The 26680-nt window shown below is 49.6% G+C and overlaps 2 protein-coding genes across 4 annotated transcripts in view; one reads left to right on the plus strand and one right to left on the minus strand.

Annotated features, from left to right (window-relative positions):
• The window catches only part of IGF2BP3 (insulin like growth factor 2 mRNA binding protein 3), a 106839-nt gene extending 91815 nt beyond the window's left edge, over positions 1-15024 (plus strand). For 2 of the 3 annotated variants that reach the window (XM_040964976.1, XM_040964977.1), the window contains 6 exons: positions 5853-5863; positions 8552-8694; positions 9231-9305; positions 13281-13412; positions 13903-14016; positions 14276-15024. In XM_040964976.1, coding sequence (XP_040820910.1) covers positions 5853-5863; positions 8552-8694; positions 9231-9305; positions 13281-13412; positions 13903-14016; positions 14276-14374 — 574 coding nt within the window. In that variant the 3' untranslated portion in view covers positions 14375-15024. The remainder of the gene's footprint in view (positions 1-5852; positions 5864-8551; positions 8695-9230; positions 9306-13280; positions 13413-13902; positions 14017-14275) is intronic. The other variant, XM_040964978.1, reaches the window with a different exon arrangement.
• Positions 15025-17987: 2963 nt separating this feature from the next.
• MALSU1 (mitochondrial assembly of ribosomal large subunit 1) lies at positions 17988-24352 on the minus strand. Its single transcript, XM_040964523.1, has 4 exons — positions 24136-24352; positions 23416-23594; positions 19145-19226; positions 17988-18192 (listed from the first exon to the last, which is right to left on the minus strand). The coding sequence occupies exons 1-4, from the start codon at positions 24350-24352 to the stop codon at positions 18005-18007; spliced, it is 666 nt and encodes a 221-aa protein (XP_040820457.1). The 3' UTR covers positions 17988-18004.
• Between the last annotated feature and the right edge of the window lie 2328 nt (positions 24353-26680).

A 26680-nucleotide genomic window follows, 5' to 3' on the forward strand; every position in this document is an offset into this window, starting at 1 on the left:
TGTCCCCACAGTCAGAGGCAACTCCTGTTTAATGTGTCCTGTGGTCCAGGTCACCAATTTTTTTAAAAAGATTCATTTTAATTGGAAAGTCATGTTTACAGAGAGGAGGAGAGACAGAGGACGATCTGTCTGATGATTCACTCCCCAAGTGACCACAACAGCCGGAGCGGAGCCAATCCGATGCCAGGAGCTGCTTCTGGGTCTCCCATGCTGGTGCAGGATCCCAAGGCTTTGGGCTGTCCTTAGCTGCTTTCCCAGACCACAAGCGGGACCGCTGGGATTAGAACCAGTGCCCATATGGGATCCTGGCGCGTGCAAGGCAAGGACTTTAGCCTCTAGGCTACCATCAGGGCCTCGGGTCGCCAGTTTTTAGGGGGAAAAAAAAAGTCTTTTAAGGTGGTAGTTATGTTTTCCAAAGTTTTGTCTATTTCTTTGCTATTGCTTCTTGCGACTTCACACTTGTTGCTGAAGAACACACTACTGTGGGTGTGTTGTGTTGTGCTGTGATGTTGTTTTTGTAAGCCTGCTCTAAAGAAGACAGGGTGGACAGGCATTTGCTGTCTTAAACCTGCTGCTGAGATGTGTGCTGTTTCTTTATTGTTGCCTCAGAAGTGTGCTTACCCAGCAGGCACATCCTTGCTGTTGTGTGGCTTCAAGTACTGCCTTCATCTTAAAGGTCAGTATGGCTTGGTGGTGAAGCGTTGAATGTAACTTACTCTTGATGCATTACTTCCTCCTCCTGCTGGAATTCACTTCTGCACTCAGGTTTCTCATGTGCATTGTGCTGTGCTCATAGAAGGTGCGTCTTGTCTTTGGGCAAATCCCTTGCCTCTGTTTCATTCCAGAACTCTGCCCACTGTCTTTCTCCAACCACTACCGGATTCTCTCTTCCCAGAACATGCCAGGTTCAAAACAGTTGGTTCTTCTGTCAGACAAAAAAGTCGCCAGTTCCTGCCCACCAGCTGGCCTGGGCAGTTCTTCCTGGCCGGCTCTCTGGTGTTGATCAATGACAGGAAATGCTGTGTTCAGAAATGCTCACACGGTAGGGAAGAGAAACCTGGCAGCAAGCACAGAGCGAGGGCTGAGATTGGCATAGCCCCCATTGCCTTGGCCGGCTGGCTTGGCCGCTGGCACTGGGGCTGGCAGCAAGGGCTGTTGTCATGATCATTTTGATAGCCCCTTTGGAGTCTTCCCAGAAGCCCCTGGGATGACAGCAGAGCCTGAACACTGCTTCATGAAAGAGGCAAGAAACCATTGAATACTGTGTCGCATACGAGCCAGGTTCAGGTGCTATACAAGAAAAGTTCAGATGGAACAGTGCCTGTGTGCAGTTTCAGCCCTCAGTTCTGCACCGTGGGAGACCACTTTTGTTGGTCCACAGCTTCCGTGTAAACAGCACGTGCAGACAGTGCCCTGGCCACTTAGACCCAGAAACTTTGTCTCTCTCTTTTTGAAAAACAAAAAAGACTTCAGTACTTTGTTCAGGTCATGGAATTGAGTAAACTTAGTTTCTGTTCCAGACCAAAATCCATTTAAAAACAACACAACCCCACAGGAGTGCCTGTTTTACAAGTGAGAGAAGCCTTGGCGCCCTTCCAGCTGCCCGAGGCAATGCTAGTTGGCTGGGCTGCATGCATGGCTTGGTCCTTGCTTTGTGATGTCTTAGATTCTTGTTCTCCACAGAGTAAATACCCTTAGCCTTTACTGTTGGATCTCGTAGCTCTTCACGATGGAGGATGGGGAACTTCTCACTGGAAGGCTTTACCAGTTAGGCAAATGTTTGAGTTGAAGAACTTTGTTCCAAGCCATGGCATCCAGTCTGCCAAGAAGTCCAAAGGCAGTTTGCCCTGTGGGCATCTGACCAAAATCCACTGGGAAGATGCTTGCATCCCGTGATTGACCTCTGCCCCTGAAGAGTTTTTCTGTGCTGGAGTTGAGGAGGAACAGCAGGGCAGGATGCCAGGGGCAAGGGGCATGAGGATAAGGTTAGCCTGCTGAAGGGTCTCTCCCACCAGAGCTTGGCAGTCACCGCTCGCAAGTGGAAAAGTTTAGATGGAACATTGCCCTGACCACTTGGTTGTGTGAGTAGGGTGACACCCCAAACATGTGGAACCCCTGTGATAATGAGTGACAGCAGATGGCCAACTACATGGCTGTCACAGAGATGATCTTCCTTGGGAGTTTTCCCTGTAAGAGTACTCTGCAGTCAGGCAGACAGTGCACAGATGTGCAATTGAAGCAGAGAAAAACAAGTGCTGCTGTGAATGTCGTGTTGCAAGCCCCGGATGAGGCAGCTTGTCCTAAAGGTGCTGTTGCCAGGAGCGTTTATCCTAGAGTACCCTGCCTCAAGGCAGGCCAACTCACTTTGCTTCTAAAAGTTTGGAAAACTCTTTTGATTCTGTTGTCTTGTTACATTTTTTTTCTGACGTTTTTCTGAAATGCATCCTTAACTGCACACTGGATTTATCTCCTCTCATTTCCTCCACTTCCCCCAAATCAACAGAACAGAAACACTGACAGCCTGAGGGGTAAGTCCTCTTAGTTTCTGCCCTGCGTGTCTGGAGTCCTGGCCTTCCTTGCCCCCAGACCGATGCAGCTCCACAGGGGTTGAGCTTTTGAGCTACTGCGACCCCACAGCTGCTTTTAAGCTGGCAGCTATGACAGCGGTGTCCTCTGGAGTCAGTGTTAAAAGCTCATGAATAGGTTTTCCTCTTAGAGAAGAGATAAATCATGGGGCTGGCACCATGGAATAGTGGCTTAAACCTCTGCTAGCAGTGCCAGCATCCCAAATGGGCACCAGTTTGAGTCTTGGCTGCTTCACTTCCAGTCCAGCTTCCTGCTGATATACTTGGGAAAGCAGCAGTAGATGACCCAAGTTCCTGGGGCCCCTGCACCCCTATAGGAAACCTGAGGGAAGCTTCAGGCTCATGGCTTAAGGTGTGTCTGGCTTCAGCTGTTGCAGCCTTTAGGGAAGTGATCCAGCAGATGAAAAATCTATTTTACCATCTCTCCTCTCTGTGAAACTTTCAAGTGAAAGCAGATATTTTGGCGGGGGTGGGGGATGGCCTGTAGCTGGAGCCATGGCACAGTGAGCTAATCCTCCACCTGCAACACAGACATTCTGTATGCGCACACGTTGAGTCTGGGCTACTGCACTTTTGTCCAGGCCCTGCTAATGGCCTGGGAAAGTAGCCAGGTAAGACACAGGTCTCTGAGACCCCTGTACCCACTTGGGAGACCTAGAAGAAGCTCCTGGCTCTTGATTTTACACCAGCCCAGCTCCGGTGCTTGCCACTTGGGGAGTGAACCTGTGGATGGAAGACCTGAGTCTCCTTCTGTCTGTAACTTCTGCTTTCAAGTAAAATGAGTGAATTGATTGATTTTGGAAAGTGAGAATTACAAAAAGAAGGAAATATAGAAAGATGTTTTGTCCATTGATTTGTTCCCCAAGTGGCCACAACAGCTGGACCTAACTGAGCCAGGAGCCTCTTTTGGGTCTCCCACGCGGGTGCAGGGTCCCAACACTTTGGGCCGTCCTCCACTGCTTTCCCAAGCACAGACAGGGAGCTTGATGGGATTTGAAGCAGCTGAGACACGACCCAGTATCGATATGGGATGCTGGCAAGGCAAAGATTTATCCACTAGGCTATCACACCAGGCCTGAATAAATAAATCTTTTAAAAGCAGGAATAGATGAATCATATAACAGGTTTATGTATATTATTATTAGCTCCTTGGAAACTCAGCACCAAATTTGTGTAGAGGCAGCAGTTTGGGGTTCTTATTGACTGTTGAGGCCCCATGGTCATATTGCTTCTGCCTTTGTTTTGTCTTTCTGGATTTATCTGTGTTTTGTGAGCAGCATAAAATTCCTGCTGGAGTAGGTCTCAGAAAACAATTACACAGTCCTGGTGAAACAGCGAGGGGCACTATGGGCAGGTTACACATGAGATTTTCTCTGACCATTACCAAGGTCTTTATTGCAACCGAACCAGCCAAGCAATTGTGAGCCTGCATAGTTTAGAAGGACACAGGGTTTTTGTAGTGACGTAAAGTATCTAAAGTCTAGCCTTACTTTTCAGAAATAAAGCTGGGACTCGGTGTAGTGGCTTAGCAGCTAAAGTCCTCATCTTGAATGTGCTGGGATCCCATAGAGATACCGATTCTAATCCAGGTAGCCCTGCTTCCCATCCAGCTCTCTGCTTGTGAACTGGGAAAGCAGTTGAGGATAGCCCAAAGCCTTGGAACCCTGCACACACGTGGGAGACCCAGAGGAGGCTACTGACTGACTCAGCTCTGGCCGTTGTGGTCACTTGGGGAATGAATCATCAGATGGAAGATCTTCCTCTCTGTCTCTCCTCCTCTATATATCTGATTTTGCAATAAAAAAATAAAACTGATCAGGCCTCGCACAGAAGCCTACTGGTTAAAGTTCTCTCCTGACATGAGCTAGGATCTCTCATGAGTGCAGATTTGTATCCCAGCTGCTCCACTTCCCATCCTGCTTGAGGCCTGGAAAAGCAGAGGAGGACGGCCCAAAGCCTTCGGTCCCTGCACTCGCGTAGGAGACCTGGAGGAGGCTCCTGGCTCCTGGCTTCAGGTCAGCTCATCTCTGGCTGTTAAAGGCCACTTGGGGCAGTGAACCAGTGGACAGAAGATCTGCTTCTCCTTTTTTCTGTAGATCTGACTTTCCAATAAAAATAAATAAATCTTTAAAAAAAAAAAAGAGGCGGTTTGATATATTTTACTTGAAAGAGAGAGGGAGAGAGAGATTTTTCCATTTGTCAATCAAGCCCCAAATGACCACAATGGCCAGAGCCGGGCTGGTCCAAAGCCAGGAGCTTTTTCCAGGTCTCCCATGTGGATTCAGGGCCCAAGGACTTCACTCCCGGGCCATCAGCAGGGAGCTGGATTGGAGCTGGAACAACTGGGACTCAAATGGGTACCCATATAGGATGCCGGCACTGCAGGTAGATTAATATACTGTGCTGCTGTGCTGGTCCCAGTGCCCAGTGCTTACACTCTTCAACCTGGCAGTTCTGTTGTATAGATTTCTGTACGTATTTGTACAGGACACACAGGGTGCTGTTTACAGATTCGGTTACATCATTATGGGAAGGAATCTTGAACAGAGATCATTAACTGCCAAGTTGACCTCTGAGTCGCTAAGTGTATCAAACACAGTGTTCCTTGTCTGAACAGTGCCATTCCCAATTTTTAGTCATCCCCATTCTTTCAAGTAAGGGCCGTTTTAATGGGCCATCTTTGCATGCCGTTTTCAGCATGCTGATCGAAATGTAAAGCTTCTGCCAGCATCACATAAGACATTTCCTGTGACTCAGGAAGTCATACCAAGGCCCATCAAGGGCAGAGTGACAGGATAGGGAAGGCAGCCCCTCCTCGGGAGGGAGCTCCATTGGGCAGCTTTCTTAAGAGCCCTGTGTGCGATTCTGGCAGCTCTAGGTACGCATCAAAGCACAGCTGTTCTGGTGGAGAAAAGGACACATACTGGGATTGTTCTGTGGATCTGGCTTAAGACCTAGAGAAGCCCAAATTTGGATCTTGGCTGGGTGTCCAGCCAGCACGTGACTAGGCAGCCTGCTGGACCTCTCCCAGCCTCTCATCTGTGTCAGTGGCCTCTCTCAGCTGGGTCGGCACACCGGGCACCTCACTGGGGCAGGAGCTCAGAAAGTGGTCTTGCTGTGTGGTGTCTGCGCACCCCTCCCGCCTGTGAAGTATAGTCCTCAGAGGCGGCGTCTGAACCGGAACCGTGTGCGGTCTGAGCAGAGCCCGCTGTGTGATTGCGTGAGGGCTATCCCTTCTGAATGTGCCTACGTCCTTTGACTTGGCAGTTCTGCTTCTCGTGTAAGAGCCTGAGCAAGCATACACAGATTGATAAGGAGGTGAGGTCAGAGCATGGCATGAAACAACCGAAGTCGTGTGGGAGAAATCAATTAGCTGTGGTCTCCAGAGGGCATACTGTCTACCATGTGGGGACGGTCAGGGTGCTTAAAAACACTGGTGGACAGTGGAATTGACGGGCTTATTTGGTGCCAGAAAAATGCAGCCCATGCATCCCTGGAAGTATGGACACTGCACATTAGGGAAACCGCCACGCTTGTGTGGTTCCTGGGTGACGTGGCAGGGGAAGCCTCAGCAGCGACATGGCATGCCACTACCTGTTTCCTATCTGGTTTCCCCTGGCTTTGTCCATCTTCATGAGCATTTCACTTCAAAGAACCGGCTACCAAAATCATTGGAATTTGGCACTTCTAAAAAATAGTTGGTCGTGCTCAGGGTCAGGTTTCCTGATTTTCAGTGATTGCTAGACAGATGTTTTGATACGAGGTTACACTCTTGAACTATAATTTTTTAAAGAAATTTTTGGAGGAAAATGATTTTTTTCTTTTTTAAAAAAATTTAGGTAAACTGTTAAGATGATAAGGGTTGAGGCTTTCTTACAAAGTTTAGACAAGGGAAGTTCTAGGAAGTATTTTCAACAGAACCTTTTTGAGTGAGATTGGTTTGATGTGTAAATGTCATAGGTGGGTGAGAGCATGAGACAAGGAAGAGAGCGCCAACATACATGGTTGACCGTTGTGCCAAGTAGTGTGAGTATGCATGGCCCGTGGAGCAGTGCTTAGGCCTCTGTGCCGGGCACACCGCCTGCAGCTGTCTCTGAGGCTCAGCTGCAACGGCCCTGCTGTCCGCCATAAACCCTAGCCCTAACCCTGCTATCAGGCCTGCTCCCAGTGATACCTGCGAGATGGAAGTGTTCCTGCTGCTGGAAGTTTTGAGCAGTGATGTCACTGTTGGACAAGGACCAAGTGCATACTTTATTTCCACACCCAATACAAATCCCAAAGCTGGTTCTACTGACTGCGTCACATGCTTGAAATAAGAGAGAGAACATTCAAGAGAGAATCCTGTGAAGTGTTTCTTACCAAGTGTTCATGGGAAATATCTCCTGAAGTCTCCAGAAATGTTACCAGCAAATTGGGTGTAAGCAGTGTTTCGAAAGGCAGATTATGCCTTAGTTTAGTTTATTCAGTTGTGGCTTATCTTTTTTTTTTTTAAGATTTATTTATTTTGGGCCCGGCGCGGTGGCACAGTGGTTAAGGTCCTCGCCTTGCACGCCCGGGATCCCATATGGGCGCCAGTTCTAATCCCGGAAGCCCCACTTCCCATCCAGCTTCCTGCCTGTGTCCTGGGAAAGCAGTTGAGGATGGCCCAAGGCTTTGGGACCCTGCACCCACGTGGGAGACCTGGAAGAAGTTCCTGGATCCTGGCTTCGGATTGGCACAGCTCCGGCCGTTGTAGCCACCTGGGGAGTGAATCATTGGACGGAAGATCTTCCTCTCTGTATATCTGCCTTTCCAATAAAAATAAAATAAATCTTTAAAAAAAAAAGATTTTATTACAAAGTCAGATATACAGAGAGGAGGAGAGAAGGAGAGGAAGATCTTCCGTCCGATGATTCACTCCTCAAGTGAGCGCAACGGCCAGTGCTGTGCCAATCCGAAGCCGGGAACCAGAAACCTCTTCCAGGTCTCCCATGCGGGTGCTGGGTCCCAAAGCTTTGGGCTGTCCTTGAGTGCTTTCCCAGGCCACAAGCAGGGAGCTGGATGGGAAGTGGAATTGCTGGGATTAGAACCGGCACCCATATGGGATCCCGGGGCGTTCAAGGTGAGGACTTCAGCAGCTAGGCCACGCCGCTGGGCCCAGTTGTGGCTTATCTTAAAATATCTCTGGGAATGCATTCTTGGAATGAACATACCCTTGGTACTGTTTTTCTGTTTACTGAAAGGTAAAGCAACATGTAAATTGCACAAATATCTGTGCTGTTTATTTTAGCTCACCAAAATCAGCATCGCACCTTGAACAGGCAGTGAGAACTGCTTGTTGTGTTGAGTAAAGCTGTGCTCCAGTCCAGATCAATGATTGCAGGACAGGGTGGGGAAGACCAGGAGGTGTGCAGATGAAAGCACCTGGAAGCATCTGGTGCGGGCGTGAGTGAAGTATGAAGGGAAGGCAGATGCAGAAGGCATGAGGGAGCAGGTGTCATGCCTGGGGCTCTAGTGAGAAGCATCGCATAGCAGTGAGGAGTTCCCATGAGATCCACTCTCACGTAGTGAGATTCGTAAGTGTAGCTCTTGGTGAATGACTTACTGTGAAGGCGTGTTTAAGAAGTGAAACCTCCCTGGGCAAGGTGTGGAGCTGGAGTCTTGGGATGTGGCCACGTCTGTTGGCGTGGATCCCAGAATGCCATTGACGCAATCAGAAAATTATGAGAGTCTTGCATCCCATCGTAGCAGGCTTAACCTTTGTAATGTTTCCATGTCTTTTCGATCTATCATGACATTTTAGATTTAAAGAAAATGAAAAAGTGAAATTTTCATACTGATGCTTTCAGAATGAAGATACGACTTCTTCTGTACCTGCTAGACAAACTTATGGTCATTTTCTGTAACACAGAAAACGTGGCTGCTATGGGAAGATGTGTCTGTCCCGAGGGCTGCCACAGCAAGAAGTGGGGTCTGTGGCAGATAAGCATATGCCGGTTTTCTCTTGTCCCAGCAGTCGGAGACGGAGACAGTGCATCTATTCATCCCAGCACTCTCGGTGGGCGCCATAATCGGCAAACAGGGCCAGCACATCAAACAGCTTTCTCGCTTCGCGGGAGCCTCCATAAAGGTATTGCTCACCAACTCCCTGTACACATTCTGGCAGCATGGCTCTACTTGTCGCATGATGGTTGTCAGGTATGGCTGGGTAAGCTGTGGCTTAACCTATGTGAGTGGCCAGGGCAGTGAGGTGGCCTGGTTCATCCCAGCACACCTTCCCGCAGGGCTGGGCTGGCCCAAGTGGCCCTGTCAGCTGCTTCAAGGTGTTGCTTCTGGCCCACTGAGGCTGAAGGGACAGCCGGGGACCACATAGCGTGTGTGTGTTGTCAGCTAAGCAGCTGACGGCTGCAGAAGGCTGCATCATGTTATGGTTGGCCTAGGAGGCCTGCCACAGCAGGGACCAAGCACGGTGCTGCATAAAACAGTGGCTCTTGAGCATTTGTTTGTGCGGAGCCTACTCATAGGGACATGGTATATGTACCAGTCAGCCTGTAGACTCTGTTCTTGAGCATCTGAGCAGGGGAAACGCCAGCACAGCTAAACCCAGGAGCCTGCACTCAGCTGTTCCATGTCCTAACCTAACCCTTTTCAATGGGTTCCCCACAGATCGCGCCTGCCGAGGCCCCAGATGCTAAGGTGCGGATGGTGATCATCACGGGACCCCCAGAGGCGCAGTTCAAGGTATATGCTCTCAGCTGTGCACGGGCCACAAGAGGGTACAGGGGACTGTGGTTTCTCTCAGGGACTGTCTAACTCAGCATCTCCCTAAAGTATGTCTAGTAAGTAGAAAGGATACGTGGAACTTTGACCTAAGAGCATAGCATGGTAGTCCCACACCCCAAGTTACAGTTCAAAAGAAAAACCTTTCCGTTCGAGGATTGCCCTGGAGGTTGTAGGAGGACTGGGCTCCCTCTCAAAGGTAAACTTACCCAGCTGTCCTGTTACTGTACATGAAGGTGAGACCTTCAGGCTGAAATTGAAGGCGGCCTGACTGTGCCTTGGAAACGTCCCAGGATACCCCCACTGTCACTCGGGTTCCCTAATGCAGCATCGAAGTACCCCTTGGTAAGCCTGGGACTAACTGACAGCCCTTACCCATGCATCCCTGACCCCAGTGCACTCTGACTCCCAGCTCTTCTACTTCGGATCCAACTTCCTGCTGATGAGCAGCCTGGGAGGCAGTGAGTGAGGCTCAAGTGACTGGCTCCCTGCCCCACATGTGGGAGGCAGTCTAGCATGGCCTTGGAGTCATTGCTGGGTTTTGAGGAATGAACCAGTCAATAGAGAGGTCTGTTTCCCAAATAAATAAAAAACACTTGGGAGATTAAATGCTATCAAAACTAATAAAAGGTATCACTGTAGCACACTGGGCTAAGCCACTGGCATCCCCTATCAGTCCAGGATCCCGCCATACTGCCTTTGGTTGATTCCTGCTCATGTGACTGAGACCTTGGCAGAAGGTGCAGTCAAGGGCCTGCTTCCCTGCCACTCATGTGGGTATAAAGGCTTCATCCTGGCCCAGGCCTGCCGTTTGTAGAATAAACCAGCACTTGGATGGTCTCTCCTCTCTCTGTTGCACTGCCTTTCAAAGAGATATAGAATGGGGACCAGTCCCTGCAGGTGTGGGCAGCTGAAAGGTTTGCATCGGCTACATGCTCACACAGCAGCCACCAAGTGTGGCTGTGCTGGTGGTGGTGTGGCTGATTTGGCCAGTCTCTCAGGCCCTGCTAAGTACACTTCATGTTTCTAGGATTTCAGCCATCAAGCTCAGTGCGGATGTCTTGTCTTAGATAAAAGTGACCTCTGGGTATATGATTCTTCCTCACCTTGGGAGCTGCCCAACAGCTCAGCTACGCACCTCTGAGGCCTCCATTGGTTACCATGGCTGCTGCCCATGCCTCCATCCTTCTCCACCCCATTTTGTAGAACATCACTTTTTTTCCCCCTTCAGTCATTGAAACTCTAAAGTAGCTGAGCTGCCTTTGCAGGGGTAATGGGAGGCAGTGTGGCAGTGTGGTGGGCGGGCGCGGCTCCCGGGTGGGTGAAGCAGTGTGTGCGCTCTCTGGTGGCAACCTCGTGGCGGCCATGTCCAAGATGCTGGAAGCCGCTGTCTGCACCTGCCTGCACCACGGCCAACATTCTTCAGGGGTAGACCTCAGGAAGGGTCCATTTGATCTCAACACTGAGCTTTATTTAAAAAACAAAAACAAAGTCAAAAACACTGACTGAAGTTGTTATCCTATAATTGAGAATGCCTGCAAGGTGGGAAATTCAAAATTGCCTTCCTAGATAGCTGTGTTTCACAGTTACCATAATGACTGACTCTCAGCACGTGATCCAAGGGATAGTTTCTTTCAGAGATCAAAGGCATAGTGGATCCTCGAAGCCATATTTCTCAAGAATCTTGTTTGCGTTTCTTAGTTTCTTTCTTTCTTTTTTTTTTTTTGACAATCTTTCATAGTTAATTAGGGTAAAAAGGGTCAAGGGCTATAGGAAAGTGGGTAAGACTATTATTTCCATATTGTTTCCTTCATGTTTAAAGGGGGGAATTAAGGGAGAAGGCCCACCCGATTTCCCACCCTCTCCAAGTCCTGGATGTAGGGTATGCTCTGAGGTTCTTGCTCAGGTGGTTTTGATAGTTCACCAGTTAGGAATTGCTGCCAATCTTGCCACTTGACATAGTCCCTCATAAAGTCTCTGTTTGCCCTGTATTTTCACTGCCAACATATAGCTGAGATGGTTGATTGACCTGTTCTGTCTTCTCTCTTTTCTTGGTTTGGGTTCTGAGTCCAGCATTTCAATTGGAGAGAACCCCAAAGAAACTTTGTCTGAGGTGTTCTCAGACCAGATTCTTATATGTACTAGCAGGAACAGGGCCTGGCACAGTCCATTGCCCTGATCAGCTGGTGGTTGCGATCACTGAGTTGGTGCTGTTTTCAGTCCAGACTTCCACTGGAACCAATGGGTGTTGCAGTCCATTCTGGTTCTGCCCAGCACATACTCGGCCCTCGCATAAACAAGTGGGAGCTGCAGCCTAGTTGGAGTGACCTACAAGAATCCCCACCAGGTCCGCCCCCTACAATGGTTTGCCAGTATGTGTGGCAGTAGTCCAGTCTGTCGCACACTCCATTCCACCCCAGCCCCTGTCCTGGTTTTCATGCCCTCCTGTGGGAGTGGTAACCCAAGAGGGAGGAGCCCACTATTTCCCTCCCAGGCCTCTCCCACTCCCAGATTATGCTCTCTCCAGGCAGTTCTGTGGTTTGACTTGACAAAACTAGCCCCCAGTGCCAGCTTCTGCCAGCGCATGCTGTGGTTAAGCCCAAACAACCCTCACCCACTCTAATTTTGTTTGCACCAGTAGGAATAATCAGCCCAGCCTGGCTTTTCCCTGATCTAGTCCACATGAGGCACACAGTTCTTGTAGCCCTGCTTAGTCTGGTCTGCCCCCATCCCAGCTCATGCTCTCCAGTGGGAGTAGCTGTCCAGCAAAGGAACCCTCCCTTATTCCCCTGCTGGCTCAATCCCCTCCCTTCCTGGTCCTCACGCATGCTGGTTGAGCGCTATGGTCACATCTGGTACAGGCAACCTCACCTTGGCATTCCATATTGTGCACTAGTTTGTGTGGCGACCGAACCCGGCTCGACCCACACTGTTCTGGTGCTTGGATTTGCCAGTGGATGACGTGAACTGATTCAGCCTGGTCTTCCCTCAAGCCATGCCAAATGTATGCCAGTGGGTAACTTTCCATGGCCTGTTCTGGGCTGTTTCCTATCATGTTTCTTGCACTTACCTGCTGGGTCTGTGTCCTGCCAGAGGAGTTGCCCAGGCTCCTTCATCAGAACCTCTCCCAAGGCCAGATTTTGCGCATACCAGTGGGTTGCATTTCTTAGTTTCTTACCCATAACTTGTTTCTGTGCACTAGGTATTGGGATGTTTGGACTAAAAAACACCACTGATGTGTGTGTGGGCTAGACCTTGTAGCCTTTTGTTCAAAGCAGAAACCACCTGGTTAAGATGAAAAAAATATATATATTTAAATAAAATCTGCTTGAAAGGCAGGGTGACAGTTACCTCCCACCTGCTGACTCCCTCCCTAATGTCCACAGGCAAGGGCAAGGCCAGCCTAGGTACTGGAGACATTCCTGTCTTTCAGGCGTGTTAGCAGGAAGGTGGACCAAATGTGAGGGAGACTCCAACTGGCCTTTGACGTGGGGAGCAAGTGAGCCTCCCCCAGTGCCCACCCCTCACCTCAGCAGGCTTCCTCTCGGCTCCTTTAGCCACGAGCATGGATTTTTGTCACTGGGCATGGTTGACTGATGATTCATTCTTGTAGCCAGCAAGAGAGGTTTACCTTTCAGGATTCCAGTGCAGTGGCCACTCGCCCCCACAGATGTTAGGCTGACTGCTAACTTCCTCTGGCGATTTGGTTAGGGGCATATGCCTGCCCTTTCTTTCCTGCCATACATTTTCCTCACCCAAGATGTGTTGGAGTTCGTGGTTGCCGTTCCAGGGCCCCCCAAGCTCACTCTCCAGTGATGTTACACACAGCATACAGATCCTGCGACATGCGAGCCTGACCAGGGTCAGGCCATCTCGGGTATCAGCTCTCACGCCTCCTACATGCATGACACTGGTGGGCTGTGTTGTTGTCTGCAGGCTCAGGGAAGAATTTATGGCAAGATTAAAGAAGAGAACTTCGTCAGCCCTAAAGAGGAGGTAAAGCTTGAAGCTCACATCCGAGTGCCATCCTTTGCTGCCGGCAGGGTGATCGGAAAAGGAGGCAAAACGGTAAGTACCACAGCCAGACCTGTGCGGAGGGGCGTGGCAGAGGTCCTGGGACCACTCTGCATTAGGACGTATACCACCTGCAAGGGGCACCGCGCTCCTCCTGTCGCTAACAGCTTGGGCTTCAGTCACCTCCCGAAGTGAAACCGCTCGCTCCTCTTTAGCTACAAAATGAGTCAGTGGCTTCTTCTCTAATACAAAGGCTAAGCCATTTTCAAAGGTATTTAAAATGTTGAAGTCACTGAGACAGACCATACATTTAAGGGGTAAGACATTTGAGGGTTCAAACCCTGGTGTGCCTTTTGCTTTAAGACTCTGGGCAGACCTCTTTCTTTTGGGGAGCCTTTGCTTTAGTGATCCCCAGTGAAGACAACACTGTCCGAATGGTAAGTGTGTGACACGAAGCTTCTGATGTCTGGTATGCAGTAAGCACTAGAGAATTGAAGGCTTTCTAAAAAGTCCATTTGACATCATTTCTCTTCATCTCTTGCAGGTGAATGAGCTCCAGAATTTGTCAAGTGCGGAAGTAGTTGTACCTCGTGACCAGACACCTGATGAGAATGACCAAGTTGTTGTCAAAATAACTGGTCACTTCTACGCTTGCCAGGCAAGTGGGCTGTACCGTGATAAGCAAATGGAAGCAACTGTCTCCTTGGGCACTTCCACCCCATACAAATGTTGCCAGTTATCTGATGCTTTACACTGTTACACTCCCTTACAGCAGGCAATTTCAGTGTAGTAGCAAGCCTTTGGTAGTGTGTCCTCCATGTGAAAATGGATGCTATGTGAAGTTACTGACATGGGACGAGTGAAATAACTTGTGACTTTTGATCAGGTCCAGTTTTCAAAGTTCTATCCTTCTGCAGGTTGCCCAGAGAAAAATTCAGGAAATTCTGACTCAGGTAAAGCAGCACCAACAGCAAAAGGCTCTGCAGAGCGGACCATCGCAGTCACGGCGGAAGTGACGGCTCAGGCCCCAGCCCCGCAGAGGCAGACGCCAGACCAAAGACAGACCGCCGACCCCTCTCCAGACTCCACGCACAAGTCTGTACCCAGCCAGTTGTTTCTGAGGACCAGGCAACTTGTGAACTCCTGTCTCTGTGAGAATGTGTACTTGATGCTCTCTGAAATATGTGACACCCAGCTTTAAAAAAATGAATGGGGGGAGGGGTGGGAGAGGAGAGCTCCGCACTTCCCTGTGTCGTAGTCTCACACGTTAACAGCCAGCCTCGGTTTCTCCGTGTGCTCCCTGAGAATGCCGGAAATCAGCCTACTCGCTAAACTCATCAGACTTTAAAAATAGATTGCTCCTAAATACAACTGCTAAAATTGAATCGGAATAATCACAGAAACTAAAAGGTTAAGCCATTAGCATCAAAAAAATTGTTCTCGGTTTTATTTTTATCTGACACTAACATGAGTAACATAAGGGAAGTGCTGAATGGTGTTGGCAGGGGCATTAAATGTGCATTTTTTTACTCAACTACCTCAGGTATCCAGTAATACAAGGAAAAGCAAAAAGCAAACGCGTTTTTTTTTTTCCTGAAAATTTTATATACTTCAGAAGGATACAAGTCCGAACATTTTTTTATGAAATAAATTTAACAGCTAACAGGAAAATAACTGAGAAAAAGACTGACTTCTTGCTGATGACAGTAAAGCTGGATAATTAATCTTAGGTTTTTGTTTTTTGAGGCTTTGGACAGTTATTAGTTGGAAAATCCAGTACGTGTTCAAAGATGGGGAGCAGTGCCTGCATCTGGGGAGCAGCAACATGTTTCTTCTTTCACTTAGAGCTGGGAGGGTTTGTGGGTGGCACTGATGAGGTGGCGGCAGGCGGCTTTGGGGTGGCTTTGGGAGACCTGAGGGTTGGTTAGCGACGTGACTGAACGCATGCACGCTCTGTGCTCTTCACCGTGCGGGCCTTCACGGGGCCGGGGAAGGGAAGCAGGACCTTCCGCTGACTGGCAGGCAAGGCTCAGCATGTCCTGAAAGGATGCTTAGTTTACCCAGTGCACTTCAGACCAGCTGGTCTCCACCCAAGCAGACTGCAAAGTAACTGCTGGGTGAAGACCAAGGCAGCAGTCAGACTGGTGGGACAGTGGTTACAGGAAGCAAAAGATTACAGCTGCTCCATGGGCACTGGCACTGTGGCAAGCCTCACTAAGCTACTTTGGAGATTTTCAAGCTATGATTTATAAAATGACAGTCCACCTAAATATTATATAAAATGTAGCAGGATTTCTGTATACTCTGCAAGTTATTTGAAAATAAGTCAAATGGTAGAGAATGTAAAACAGGTTTTGGAATGTAATTTGAATGACTGAAAACATCGGTTCTTTGAGAGTGAACTTATCTGCCCATTCCTTAACTTGATGGCCACGCCCGGTATGTACAATACGTGGGTGTGGGTGGGCGGGCCCCAGGGCCACACTGCTCTCTGAATTGTTTTGCTTTTGTTCCTGAGATGACCACAGTCACGCTAGACGGTCTGATGGCATGTGGAATGCTTTAGAAATCATTTGCCTCGTTCATACTCGAGATGAATTGCTAACAGACTATTTTCTGAAGATCAACGTTATCAGTTAGACACTTGGAAATTTATGTGAAATGTTTTCCTAAATACCTGCAAAAAACCAGTTTATTTTGTAGTATTAGCCCAAAAGTGCCCTTTTTTGTCACTGAATTTATCTTGCATTCATCATTTTTCATATAACGAATGAAAATTGCTTAAAAAATCATAGACTGGCTTCCTGGTTGAATTTCAAATGAGATGTTCAGGGCTAGAGCTTTTCTTCAGTATTTGATTTAAAAAATTGCAGATCGGTGCTGGTTTAAATTCTGCCATATTTCACTTCTAGCCTGTTAGTGTGGCCAATTCTATCTTACTTTCATGTAAGCGTTGGTGATTTGGAGGATGTGGAAATAGCCAAGAAGTAATTCTGTGATTGAGTTTTGTACTCACTGTACATGGATCATTTCTCAAAATGTGCCCCAAATGCAGCTTCATTTTCCAGATCCTTGATGCAAAATAAAGTTCATCCTTAGGTACAGCCTGCTGTGTAGTGTGTTACGTTTGGTGATTATACATGTGGAAAGTTCTGAATCTGGTCCTGTTACAAAGGTAAACTTTTCATTATACCACTTCAACCTCTAAATAGTCATTGATGCCTACTCAGATTTTTTTTTTGTTTGTTTTGCAGTTCAGGGTAATTAATACAAACTTAGATATGAACTAAGAACTATAGGTTTTAAGAGTTTTCCCTAATACTTTGTCCTAGAAGGTTAAGAAGTCTCCTCCTAAAATAGCGTATTACTCATTGCTGGTTATCACCTCAAAAGAAAAATATGATCAGTAGGATACTGATAAGTTGTTCTTTATTTGTATTGGAAAGGCAGATTTACAAAGAGGAAGAATGACGAAAGTCTTTTTTTTTTTTTTTCTTAAAGATTTATTTATTTATTGGAAAGTCAGATATACAGAGAAGAGGAGAGACAGAGAGGAAGATCTTTCGTCTAATGATTCACTCCCCAAGTGAGCACTATAGCCAGTGCTATGCCAATCTAAAGCCAGGAGCCAGGAACTACTTCTGGGTATCCCACACGGGTGCAGGGTCCCAAAGCTTTGGGCCGTTCTCCACTGCTTTCCCAGGCCAGAAGCAGGAAGCTGGATGGGAAGTGGAGCTGCCGGGATTAGAGCCAGCGCCCATATGGGATCCCGGTGTGTTCAAGGCAAGGACTTTAGCTGCTAGGCCACGCCATTGGGCCCCAGAAAGGTCTTTCAATGGCTGGAGCTAAGCCAATCCAAAGACAGGAGCTTCTTCCAGGTCTCCCATGCAGGTGCAGAATCCCAAGGCTATCCTCCACTGCCCTCCCAGGCCACAAGCAGGGAGCTGGATGGGAAGTGAAGTAGCTGGGACACAAATGAGCGGTCATATGGGATTCCAGTGCTTGAAGGGAGAGGATTAATCAGTTGAGCCGTTGCAATGAGCCCAATGGGCATGCTTTAAAAATGCTGTGCCGGGCCTAGCGTGGTGGCCTGGTGGCTAAAGTCCTCGCCTTGAATGCACCTGTATCCCATATGGGAGCCGGTTCATGTCCCGGCCGCTCCACTTCCCATCCAGCTCCCTGCTTGTGGCTTGGGAAAGCAGTCAGGGATGGCCCACAGCCTTGTGACCCCGCACCCGCATGGGAGACCTGTAGGAAGTTCCTGGTTCCTGGCTCCTGGCTTCAGATCAGCTCGGCTCCAGCCACTGTAGTCGCTTGGGGAGTGAATCATCAGACAGAAAGATCTTGTCTGCCTTTCCTCCTCTCTGTATTCAGACTTTGCAATACAAATGAGTAAATCTTAAACTGCTGTGCCGTCTGTGTTGTAGTTAAATTTACATGTAAGCAAGATTAGTAAGCAAGCAGACACCAGGGCTAAGTCCAGGACAGGATGCTGTGCTGCCAGGGCTGTTCTGGTGGGAATGTACTGGTGCTCAGTTAACTATTCTCTTACCTCCAATCTCTCTCCACCTGCCAGTCACCCAGGGGTGGGCGGGGGAGGCAAAAAGGACTTGACCAATCTGAAAGGACTTAAATAGTTCATGACTTTATTCACCTTTCAGCTCCATGGGAGTGAGGGATAAAGTGTTGTCTTCTATTCCAAGAATGAAGTCTTCGGGTATGCTTTCTGGGGCTATCTGAGCTAACTGGTCATCGTAGGAGCGCAGTGTCCACAGCTTCTCCAGTTCATAGGTCTCTCTGGTTTCTGGAAGCATCAAGTGAACCACCATACTGCCTGTCGGGACAGAGAAGAGCCACAATGAGGAAACAGTTCCACCTTGTCACTTCCAACCCTCTGTTGTAAAGAGAGCAGTGATGATCGCCTCGCCCCGAGAAGCCACAGCAGCGAAGTGTCCTTCTGGGGTCCCCACCATGCAGGAGGTGTACGATGGCGGTAGGTAACAGACGGCCATTCCCCTGGAATGGTTATGTTTGCCAACAAAGCACTGACTGCCTGCCTCGCATTTGGACTCACCGCAGTTTCCAGGGTGTCTGCTCAGTGCATGGACCTGGCAGAAAGACAGTGTCGGAGTTGAGACCAGCTTTGTGTACAGCTGTGGCTCTCAGTGTGCAGCAGTGTAAGCTGGGGCTAGGAGCCATTTTAACTGTCACAGTTGGGGTTGGGGGAGGGGACACCCAGACATCCTACAAAGCCGCGAACTGTCCCTCGCAGGCCTGCTTCCTTCCAGTTAGACATGCTAAGCCAAGAGTTCAGGTGTCCTGAAGTTTCAGGTGACTGTAGGCAGGTGTCCTGGCTCAGAGACCCATGCAGAGCTGATGGCGCTGGCTACTGCTATGAGCAGTAACTGCTCTGTATCAGCAGAACCTGACAGCCTGCAAGTGGGATGAAATCTGGGACCCTCAATTGCTACTGTATGGTTATTGGTTTTCCCCTTGGGAGATGCTTTGCACTAAGCACACCTTACTAGCCAAGCTTGTTCTGCCATTTCATAATCCCATCTTTCTGCCTCTGTGCTTCCTGAGCCTGGAGTGACTTCTACCATGATCTAATATGGCCAACGGCAAACACAGCAGTCCGTCTAACTAGCAGTTTATGTGTACGTATGTAAATTATATCTTACCCCAGGAGTACATTACCTGTAGTATTTTTGCACAAATTTTAATTATCTTAAATGCACATAATCTCTACAACTGATAAATAATAAAATATTGCTGTACTAACTTACCAAAATCCACACAGAGCCAGTCATCCGTGTCCTTCCCTTCGATTTTAACATGGGGCTCACTTTGGCATTTCAGGTATTTGTACTGAAAAAACAAAGACATGTTAAAGGAAGAGGGTGTGGAGGGACCTCTGCTCTTGAGGTTTTAGCAGCCTTTTTCTGGTCCAAATGTGAGAGGATTCTGTACAGCGATACCCTGAGCTGTGGCTGCTAACAGGAATACCATGCTCCCCCCTCAATTTTCTCCTCATACTTTTCTATCAACTCCTCTTACTCAAATACTTTTATGTGCAATTTTTTTTCATTGGAAAGATCTTCTATCTGCTGGTTCGCCCCCCCAAGTGGCCATAACGGCAGCAGCTGAGCCGATCCAAAGCCAGGAGTTCTTCCAGGTCTCCTATGTTGGGTGCAGGGTCCCAAGGCTTTAGGCCATCTGCTGCTCTCCCAGGCCACAAGCAGGGAGCTGGCAGGTAAGTGGAGCAGCCAGGGTTAGAACAAGTACCTATACGGGATCCCAGTGAGGACTTTAGCCACTACGCTACTGTGCTGGGCCTTTACTCAAATACTTCTCAGAAGATACACTTGGGCTTGCCTTGCTCTCATAGACTCCAACCATCTCCTTCCTGCTTTAAGCCAGGTCTTCTCAGTACTAGTGTTTTTAGTCTTACCTAGCTTCACAGCAAGTAGAAAGGCCTTCATCATAATCACATGTCTGTTTTGAACATCTGAATACTGAGAAACTGCTGTGAGGCCAAGACATTAGGATCAAAGGAACAGCTTGCTAGATAAGTGCAACTAGTGCTCTAAGAACAAAGACCCTTAGGCCACACATTCAGTAGACCTTGATAGAACATTGTAGTCAACAAGAAAATACACATTTTGGGCCCGGCGCGGTGGCACAGTGGTTAAGGTCCTTGCCTTGCACGCCCAGGATCCCATATGGGCGCCGGTTCTAATCCCAGCAGCCCCGCTTCCCATCCAGCTCCCTACCTGTGGCCCGGGAAGGCAGTCGAGGACGGGCCAAGGCTTTGGGACCCTGCACCCGTGCAGGAGACCCGAAAGAGTCTCCTGGCTTCAGACCGGCATAGCATCAGCCATTGCGCTCACTTGGGGAGTGAATCATCGGACGGAAGATCTTCCTCTCTGTCTCTCCTCTCTGTATATCCGCCTTTCCAATAAAAAAAATAATAAAAATAAATCTTTAAAAGAGAAAAGAAAATACACATTTTGCTCAAGTGCATGTGGAACCTTCTCCAGGACAATATACAGCAAGTCTTAATGAAATGCATATTTTCTGATGACATTAAAATAAAACTAGAAATCAACACAAGTAATCCTGGAAATTATGTAAAAATATTTTGGAGATTAGATAAGCACACTCAGATCACACAAGGAAACAAAATATCTAGAGACAAATTCCCTGCCTAGGAAAGCAGAGGATGGTTCAAGTCTTCGGGCCCTGCACTGCGGGGGGGGCCTTGAGGAAGCTCCTGGCCTTGGATCAGCTCAGCTGCAGCCGTTGTGGCCATTTGGGGAGTGTGCCAGTGCATGTAAGATCTGTCCTCTTCATAAAACTGATTTGCCTTTTCAGTAATAAATGATAAATTTTTAAAAAGATTTATTTATTTTTATTACAAAGGCATACAGAGAGGAGGAGAGATAGAAAAATGGTCTTTCGTCCGATGATTCACTCCCCAAATAAGCGCAACAGCTGGTGCCAAGCCAGCCAGGAGCTTCTTCCAGGCCTCCCACACAGGTGCAGGGTCCTAAGCCTTGGGGCTGTCCTCGACTGCTTTCCCAGGCCACAGGCAGGGAGCTGGATGGGAAGTGGAGCTACCGGGATTAGAACCGGCGCCCATATGGGATTCTGGGGCATTCAAGGCGAGGACTTAAGCTGCTAGGCTACGCTGCCGGACCCAAATGATAAATCTTAAAAGGGGAAGACATTATTGACTTTCGTAAAATAAAAATCCATAAACATACTATGGAAGATGTCAATAAACTGGATAGTTGAGAGGAAATAGGCAAATGTTAAAAACACTATACAGATGATAAAGTCCAAACAGGCCTAGAGCTAGAAGTGACTGCATTAATCTGTTCAACTTCACAACAAAAAGTCCTGCATCATTAGGTGGCTTTGTGGGTCAATTCCACCAAATATTTAAACACTACCACTGCTTGTCAATTTTCAAAAACAAAAGGGAGGCAATACTTCTAAGTTATTCTGTGAGACTAACCTTAGCCTGACAGGAAAAGCAAAGCCTCCAGTAAAAGACCACTATGGGGCCCGGCGTGATGGCGCAGTGGTTAAGGTCCTCGCCTTGCCCACCCAGAATTCCATATAGGCGCCGGTTCTAATCCCAGCAGCCCCGCTTCCCATCCAGCTCCCTACCTGTGGCCCGGGAAAGCAGTTGAGGACAGCCCAAAGCTGTGGGACCCTGCACCCGCGTGGGAGACCTGGAAGAGGCTCCTGGCTTCGGATCAGCATAGCATTGGCCCGTTGCACTCACTTCGGGAGTGAATCATCAGATGGAAGATCTTCCTCTCTGTCTCTCCTCTCTGTATATTCGCCTTTCCAATAAAAATAAAATAAAATCTTAAAAAAAACGACCACTATGGCCCTGTAGAGTTACCTGACACACAAGTCCTCAGCCACATCCCGGCTGAGCGGGTTCAGCTGCAGCTCGTTACTCAGTTATGCGCCATTACCTAGGGGGAGTGGTACCTGTCACAGGGAGCACCAGTCACCATCTCACACCACACCAGCAGAAGACAGCAAGCGCTTCCTTAGGACATCAATCAGTGCACCTGTTCACATTAGAAGCAACCAGCGGGGCCCGGCGCGGTGGCCTAGCAGCTAAAGTCCTTACCTCGCACACACCAAGATCCCATATGGGCGCCGGTTCTAGTTCCTGCAGCCCTACTTCCCATCCAGCTCCCTGCTTGTGGCCTGGGAAAGCACTCGAGGACAGCCCAAAGCCTTGAGACCCTGCACTTGTGTGGGAGACCTGGAGGAAGCTCCTGGCTTAGGATTGGTGCAGCCCCGGCCATTGCGGCCACTTGGGGAGTGAATCATCAGACAGATCTTCCTCTGTCTCTCCTCTCTGTATATCTGATTTTGCAATAAAAATAAATTTAAAAATCTTTAAAAAAGAAACAGACCTGGAACCCTGCACCCATGTGAGAAGCCCAGAAGAAGCTCTTGGTTTGAACCAGCTCAGCTCCAGCTGTTGCGACCACTTGGGGGAATGAACTAGTAAAACAAAGATCTTTCTTCCAGTTACTCCTTCTCTCTGCAAATTTATCTTTTCAATACAAGAATGTAAATGTTTTTTAAAAAATGTTTCAGAAAACACAACAGGATAAAGTCCTCAAGATGCCATTCCCAGCAGGACTAATAAATTCAGTCAAGTTGTAGGATCCAAATTCGGAAACCAAAACCAGTTGCATTTCTATACATTTAGAACATGAAAAACCTAGAAACAGAATTAGGAAAACAATTCCATTTATAGTAACATTTAAAAAATTGGAATGTTTAACCACAGAGGTCAAATACTTACAAAATAGACACTAAAACTGCTGCAACGGAGACCAGTCCAGATATCCTATATTCATCACACCGAAGTATTGGTGTGTCCAAACTCCAGAGCAGGCTCCACGCAAGGGACTGTCAGCCCCCAACAACGTCTGTGTACTCGATCAGACTGAATTAGATGACAGTCTGCCTGTTCATGCCCCACTGTGACTGTAATTAAAAAGCCACACGTGGTGGGTGGCTACCACATCAGACGGTGCTGCGCTGCATAGACTGTCTGCTCGCCTGCCAGTTACTCTAGACATCTTTTGTGGCCACAACAGACACAAATCAATGGGGGCCGGCACTGCGGGTTAGACGGCCGACTGCAAAGCTGAAGTCTCATATAGAGCCAGTTGGCGTCCCCACTGCTCCACTTCTGATCCCTGTGGCTGTGCCTGGAAGGGCAGCAGAGGATGGCCCAAGCACCTGGGCTCCTGCACTACTTCCAGAGGAAGTTCCAAGCTCCAGGCTAGCCCAGCTCTGGCCACTTGGGGAGTGAACCAGCAAAGGGAAGATCTGTCTCTCCCTAACTGCCTTTCAAGGGCTGGCCATTGAACCTCATGCTTTTCATAAGAACATACAACATTCATGCAAGTGTTGAACTGCCGGCTTTCTTCTGCAACCCACAGGCTCCTGTGGGGCTCACTGCCACTGTGCCACCCCGCTCGTGGTGCAAGGGGAAACGCGCAAGTCTTACCATCTTCACGAGGTAGTGGGCCATGGCGTGCAGATGCCGCGTGGAGGTGCCGCTGCTAATCACAAAATAGTCTGCGTATTTCATTTCCGGAGGGATCCTGATCACACAGATGTCTCTGGCGTTTTCCTCCCTCAGAAGTGAAACCAGCGTGTCGATGTCAAACCTGGGAGTAGCATGGTCTGAAATGCACAAATAGTACTGTCAGGGCGGCAGGCACAGAGCAGGGAGAACCGTGCCCGCCCACCATCAACCAGCACAGCTGCACCTGCCCCAGGGGGAATGCGTGCGTTCCCCAACACCTGCGGGGACTCACTGGCGCTGGACATGGCCAGTGACATTGGCCACATTCCCCAACAAGAATAAATGAAAGGACACGGTGGCACCCAGTGGGGGCCGTATCCAACTGCATCTCAGTCAGTCATAAGCTTCGAGGGCTCCACTGGTGGCGGCCGGCCCCTCACCTGCGACTTCAGTGGAACCTGGCACCAGCCCAGCCCAGCTTTGCTAAGTGATTCTCACCTTGAACCCCCTCTCCCCCTGAGTACGCGCCCCAAGACCGCTTCCCAGGGGTGTGCGCTCCCCAGAGGAGCTACCTGGGCTCCATCCCCCAAGAGGGAACCCCCGAGACCCCGGGACCCGGGCAAGGGCGAGGGGTGGGGACCTCCCAGCCGCCTGAGACCCCAGGCGCCCACCTCCCCGGTTCTCCTTCACAGCCCGTACCTGTCGGGCGGCCCTCGTCGGCCGTGCCCTCCTCCAGCCGGGGACCACCGTGCAGGCCGCGCCCCAGGCCCACGGGCGGCCAGACCCGGCCGAGAGCCGGTGCCGAGGGCAGCCGCGCCGCCGTCGGCAGCCCCAGCCGGGGTCCGGCCCGGGGTCTCAGCGTCCCGCGCCCCACGAGCCGCCCGAGCAGCCGCACCGCTCGGCAGCCCGGGCCCATGGCCGCCGCGCGTCCGCGCCGACGTCACGGGGCGGGGCTTCACGGCGCGGCCGGGAGATTTCACGTCACCGTGTGGGCGGGGCCCGGGAGGCGCACCTGCTGGTCCTGCTCTGGTTGCTTGGGGCTCAGGAGCGCACGGTGACCTGGCAGTGTCCTGGACCGCTCGGCGCGATCCGTGCCCTAAATGTCACCTTCGCGAGGGCAGTCGTGAACGTTTGTTTTCAGCACCTACAACAGAAGGTGCTGCTGTTAATGACCTTGGCGTCAGGACGCGCCTGTGTGAACCACCCCGCACACTGGTCGCTGCTGCTTCAAGGTCCTTTTAAACACAAGATAGGCTTCCTCTGCCTTCCAGATCCTTCTGGTTGCTTCTACCGTGGGTGCCATGTTCTCAGCCCTGTCCCCCACCACATCCCCACCATCCTGAACCCACACTTTGCAACTGAGGGATTGCCTGACAGAAGCAATCAGGTGCAGCGTAAGGCTGGTTTATACGGCTTGACGAGAAACGTCCGTTTAGCATTGCATAGTGAGCACGCACTGGCTCAACCCGGAACGACAGAATGTAGATAACTGGGTGGGAATTTGAGAAGTGAGAGACCGCTTCTGGAAGGAAAAAAATTCTGAAAGGCAGAAAGCCAGACACCCCCTAACTGCTGGTTCTCTCCAAGTGCCCACATAGGCTGAGGCTGTGGCAGAGCAAAGCTGGGAGTCAGGACCTCAATTCCAGGGTCCCGCATGGGTATCAGGACCCAACTCCAGGATGTGCGCTAGCAGGGAGCTGGAGTCGCAAGCCATTAGCAGGGAGCTGGAAGTGGAACAGCCGGGACTTGAACCAGTGTCCATATGAAAGCGCTTGCGTTGCAGGTGGCAGCTTAATGCGCTGTACCACCACGCTGCCTCCCAAGCAGCATTCTAACCACCACCTACTCTGCTTCCTTAGCGCTAAATTCTCTGCCCCCGGCGAAGCTTAAGGCTCCTCGACTAGACCTGTGACAGGAATGCGCTTAGCAAAACATGTTCCTGCATGAACTGTCCCCACCCCCACCCCCACCCCACACACCTGATGGCAGCAACTCTAGCAATTCTGGCAAAATGAAACAACTCACTGCTAGTTGCTGCTCACTTTGGAAAGGACTCCCTGTGGTCTCCTTACCTGCTGCCAACAAGCTCCTTTGGTGGGATGGCTGCAGGTGAGTTTCTTCGGGAAGCGCCCACTGGAGGGCGTCCAAGAGCTGCTGGTCCAGGTGTCTCCCCTGTTTCTGCAGCGGGCCTATGGAACTGGCGCGCAGGTCATATCTGCAGGATGGGGCAGCCTCCAGCCATGCTACTCGGAAGCTGGGTCTCTGAATACTCACGATGTCCCATGGGATTGCTTAGGTCTATCATTCAGGCCGGCTCTTTTAAAAATGTATTCATTTAGGGGCTGGCGTGGTGCAAACTAATCCTCCACCTATTGGTGCTGGATTCCCTGTGGCTGTCAGTTCACAGCTGGCTACTTCACTTCTAATCCAACTCTGTTTATGATCTGGAAAAGCAGTGGAGGATGGCTCAAAGCCTTGGGACCCTGCACCCACATGGGAGACCAGGAAGAAGCTCTCGGCTCCTGGCTTTCACATTAGCTCAGCTTTGGTCATTGAGGCCATTTGGGGGAGTGAACCAGAATGTGGAAGATCACTTCTCTGTGTCTTTACTCCTCTTTCTGTAAAGCCTGCCTTTCAGGCAAAAATAAATCTTTAAAATATTTAAGTTAATTAATTTCAATTAGTTACACAGAGAGAGGGATCTTTCACCCTCTGGCTCACTCCCCAAGTGGCTACAACTGCCAGAGTTGGGCTGTCTAAGGCTGGGAGCCAGGAGCTTCTTTCAGGTCTCCCATGTGGGTTCAGGAGCTAACGGGTTTAGATTGCTTTCTGCTGCTTTTCCCAGACAGGTTAGCAGAGAGCTGGGTTAGAAGCAGAGCAGCCAGGACTCAAATCAGCATCACAAGCAGTAGCTCTGACCCCAACAGGCGTTGGTTTCCTCCATAGCCGCAGACCCAGGGGCGTCTCATCCTCCTGAGTCTGGGGTAGCAGGTTCTGTTACAGCCTGCATGTAGTGGTCACTGAAGACCTGGGATTCACTCCTCTCCCCGCACTTACCCACTAGGCTACCACACTGGGCCCTGCATTTCAGAATGTTGAGGACAAAAGGAACAGCAGGGGGCAGGTGTTGGGTCTGGTGGTTGAGGTGCCACCTAGAAGATGACATTCTGCCCCAGGGGCCTGGACTCGGCCAGCTCTCCATCCCAGCTTCCCACTGTTAGAGTATTGGTATAATGTTAGTATG

Source organism: Ochotona curzoniae, unplaced genomic scaffold (genome assembly GCF_017591425.1).
Source record: "Ochotona curzoniae isolate NIBS_2020 unplaced genomic scaffold, NIBS_Ocur_1.0 scaffold_3835, whole genome shotgun sequence".
Taxonomy (NCBI): Eukaryota; Metazoa; Chordata; class Mammalia; order Lagomorpha; family Ochotonidae; genus Ochotona; species Ochotona curzoniae.

What these genes read in the sequence shown, in the direction of transcription:
- MALSU1 (XM_040964523.1), bottom strand. Translation starts at nt 24,352, where the DNA reads ATGGGCCCGGGCTGCCGAGCGGTGCGGCTGCTCGGGCGGCTCGTGGGG. An exon ending in CCCACTACCTCGTGAAGATG is followed by an intron (nt 19,227 to 23,415) that starts GTAAGACTTGCG and finishes TTGTTTTTTCAG; the next exon opens with TACAAATACCTGAAATGCCA. An exon ending in CTGGCTCTGTGTGGATTTTG is followed by an intron (nt 18,193 to 19,144) that starts GTAAGTTAGTAC and finishes CTGTCCCGACAG; the next exon opens with GCAGTATGGTGGTTCACTTG.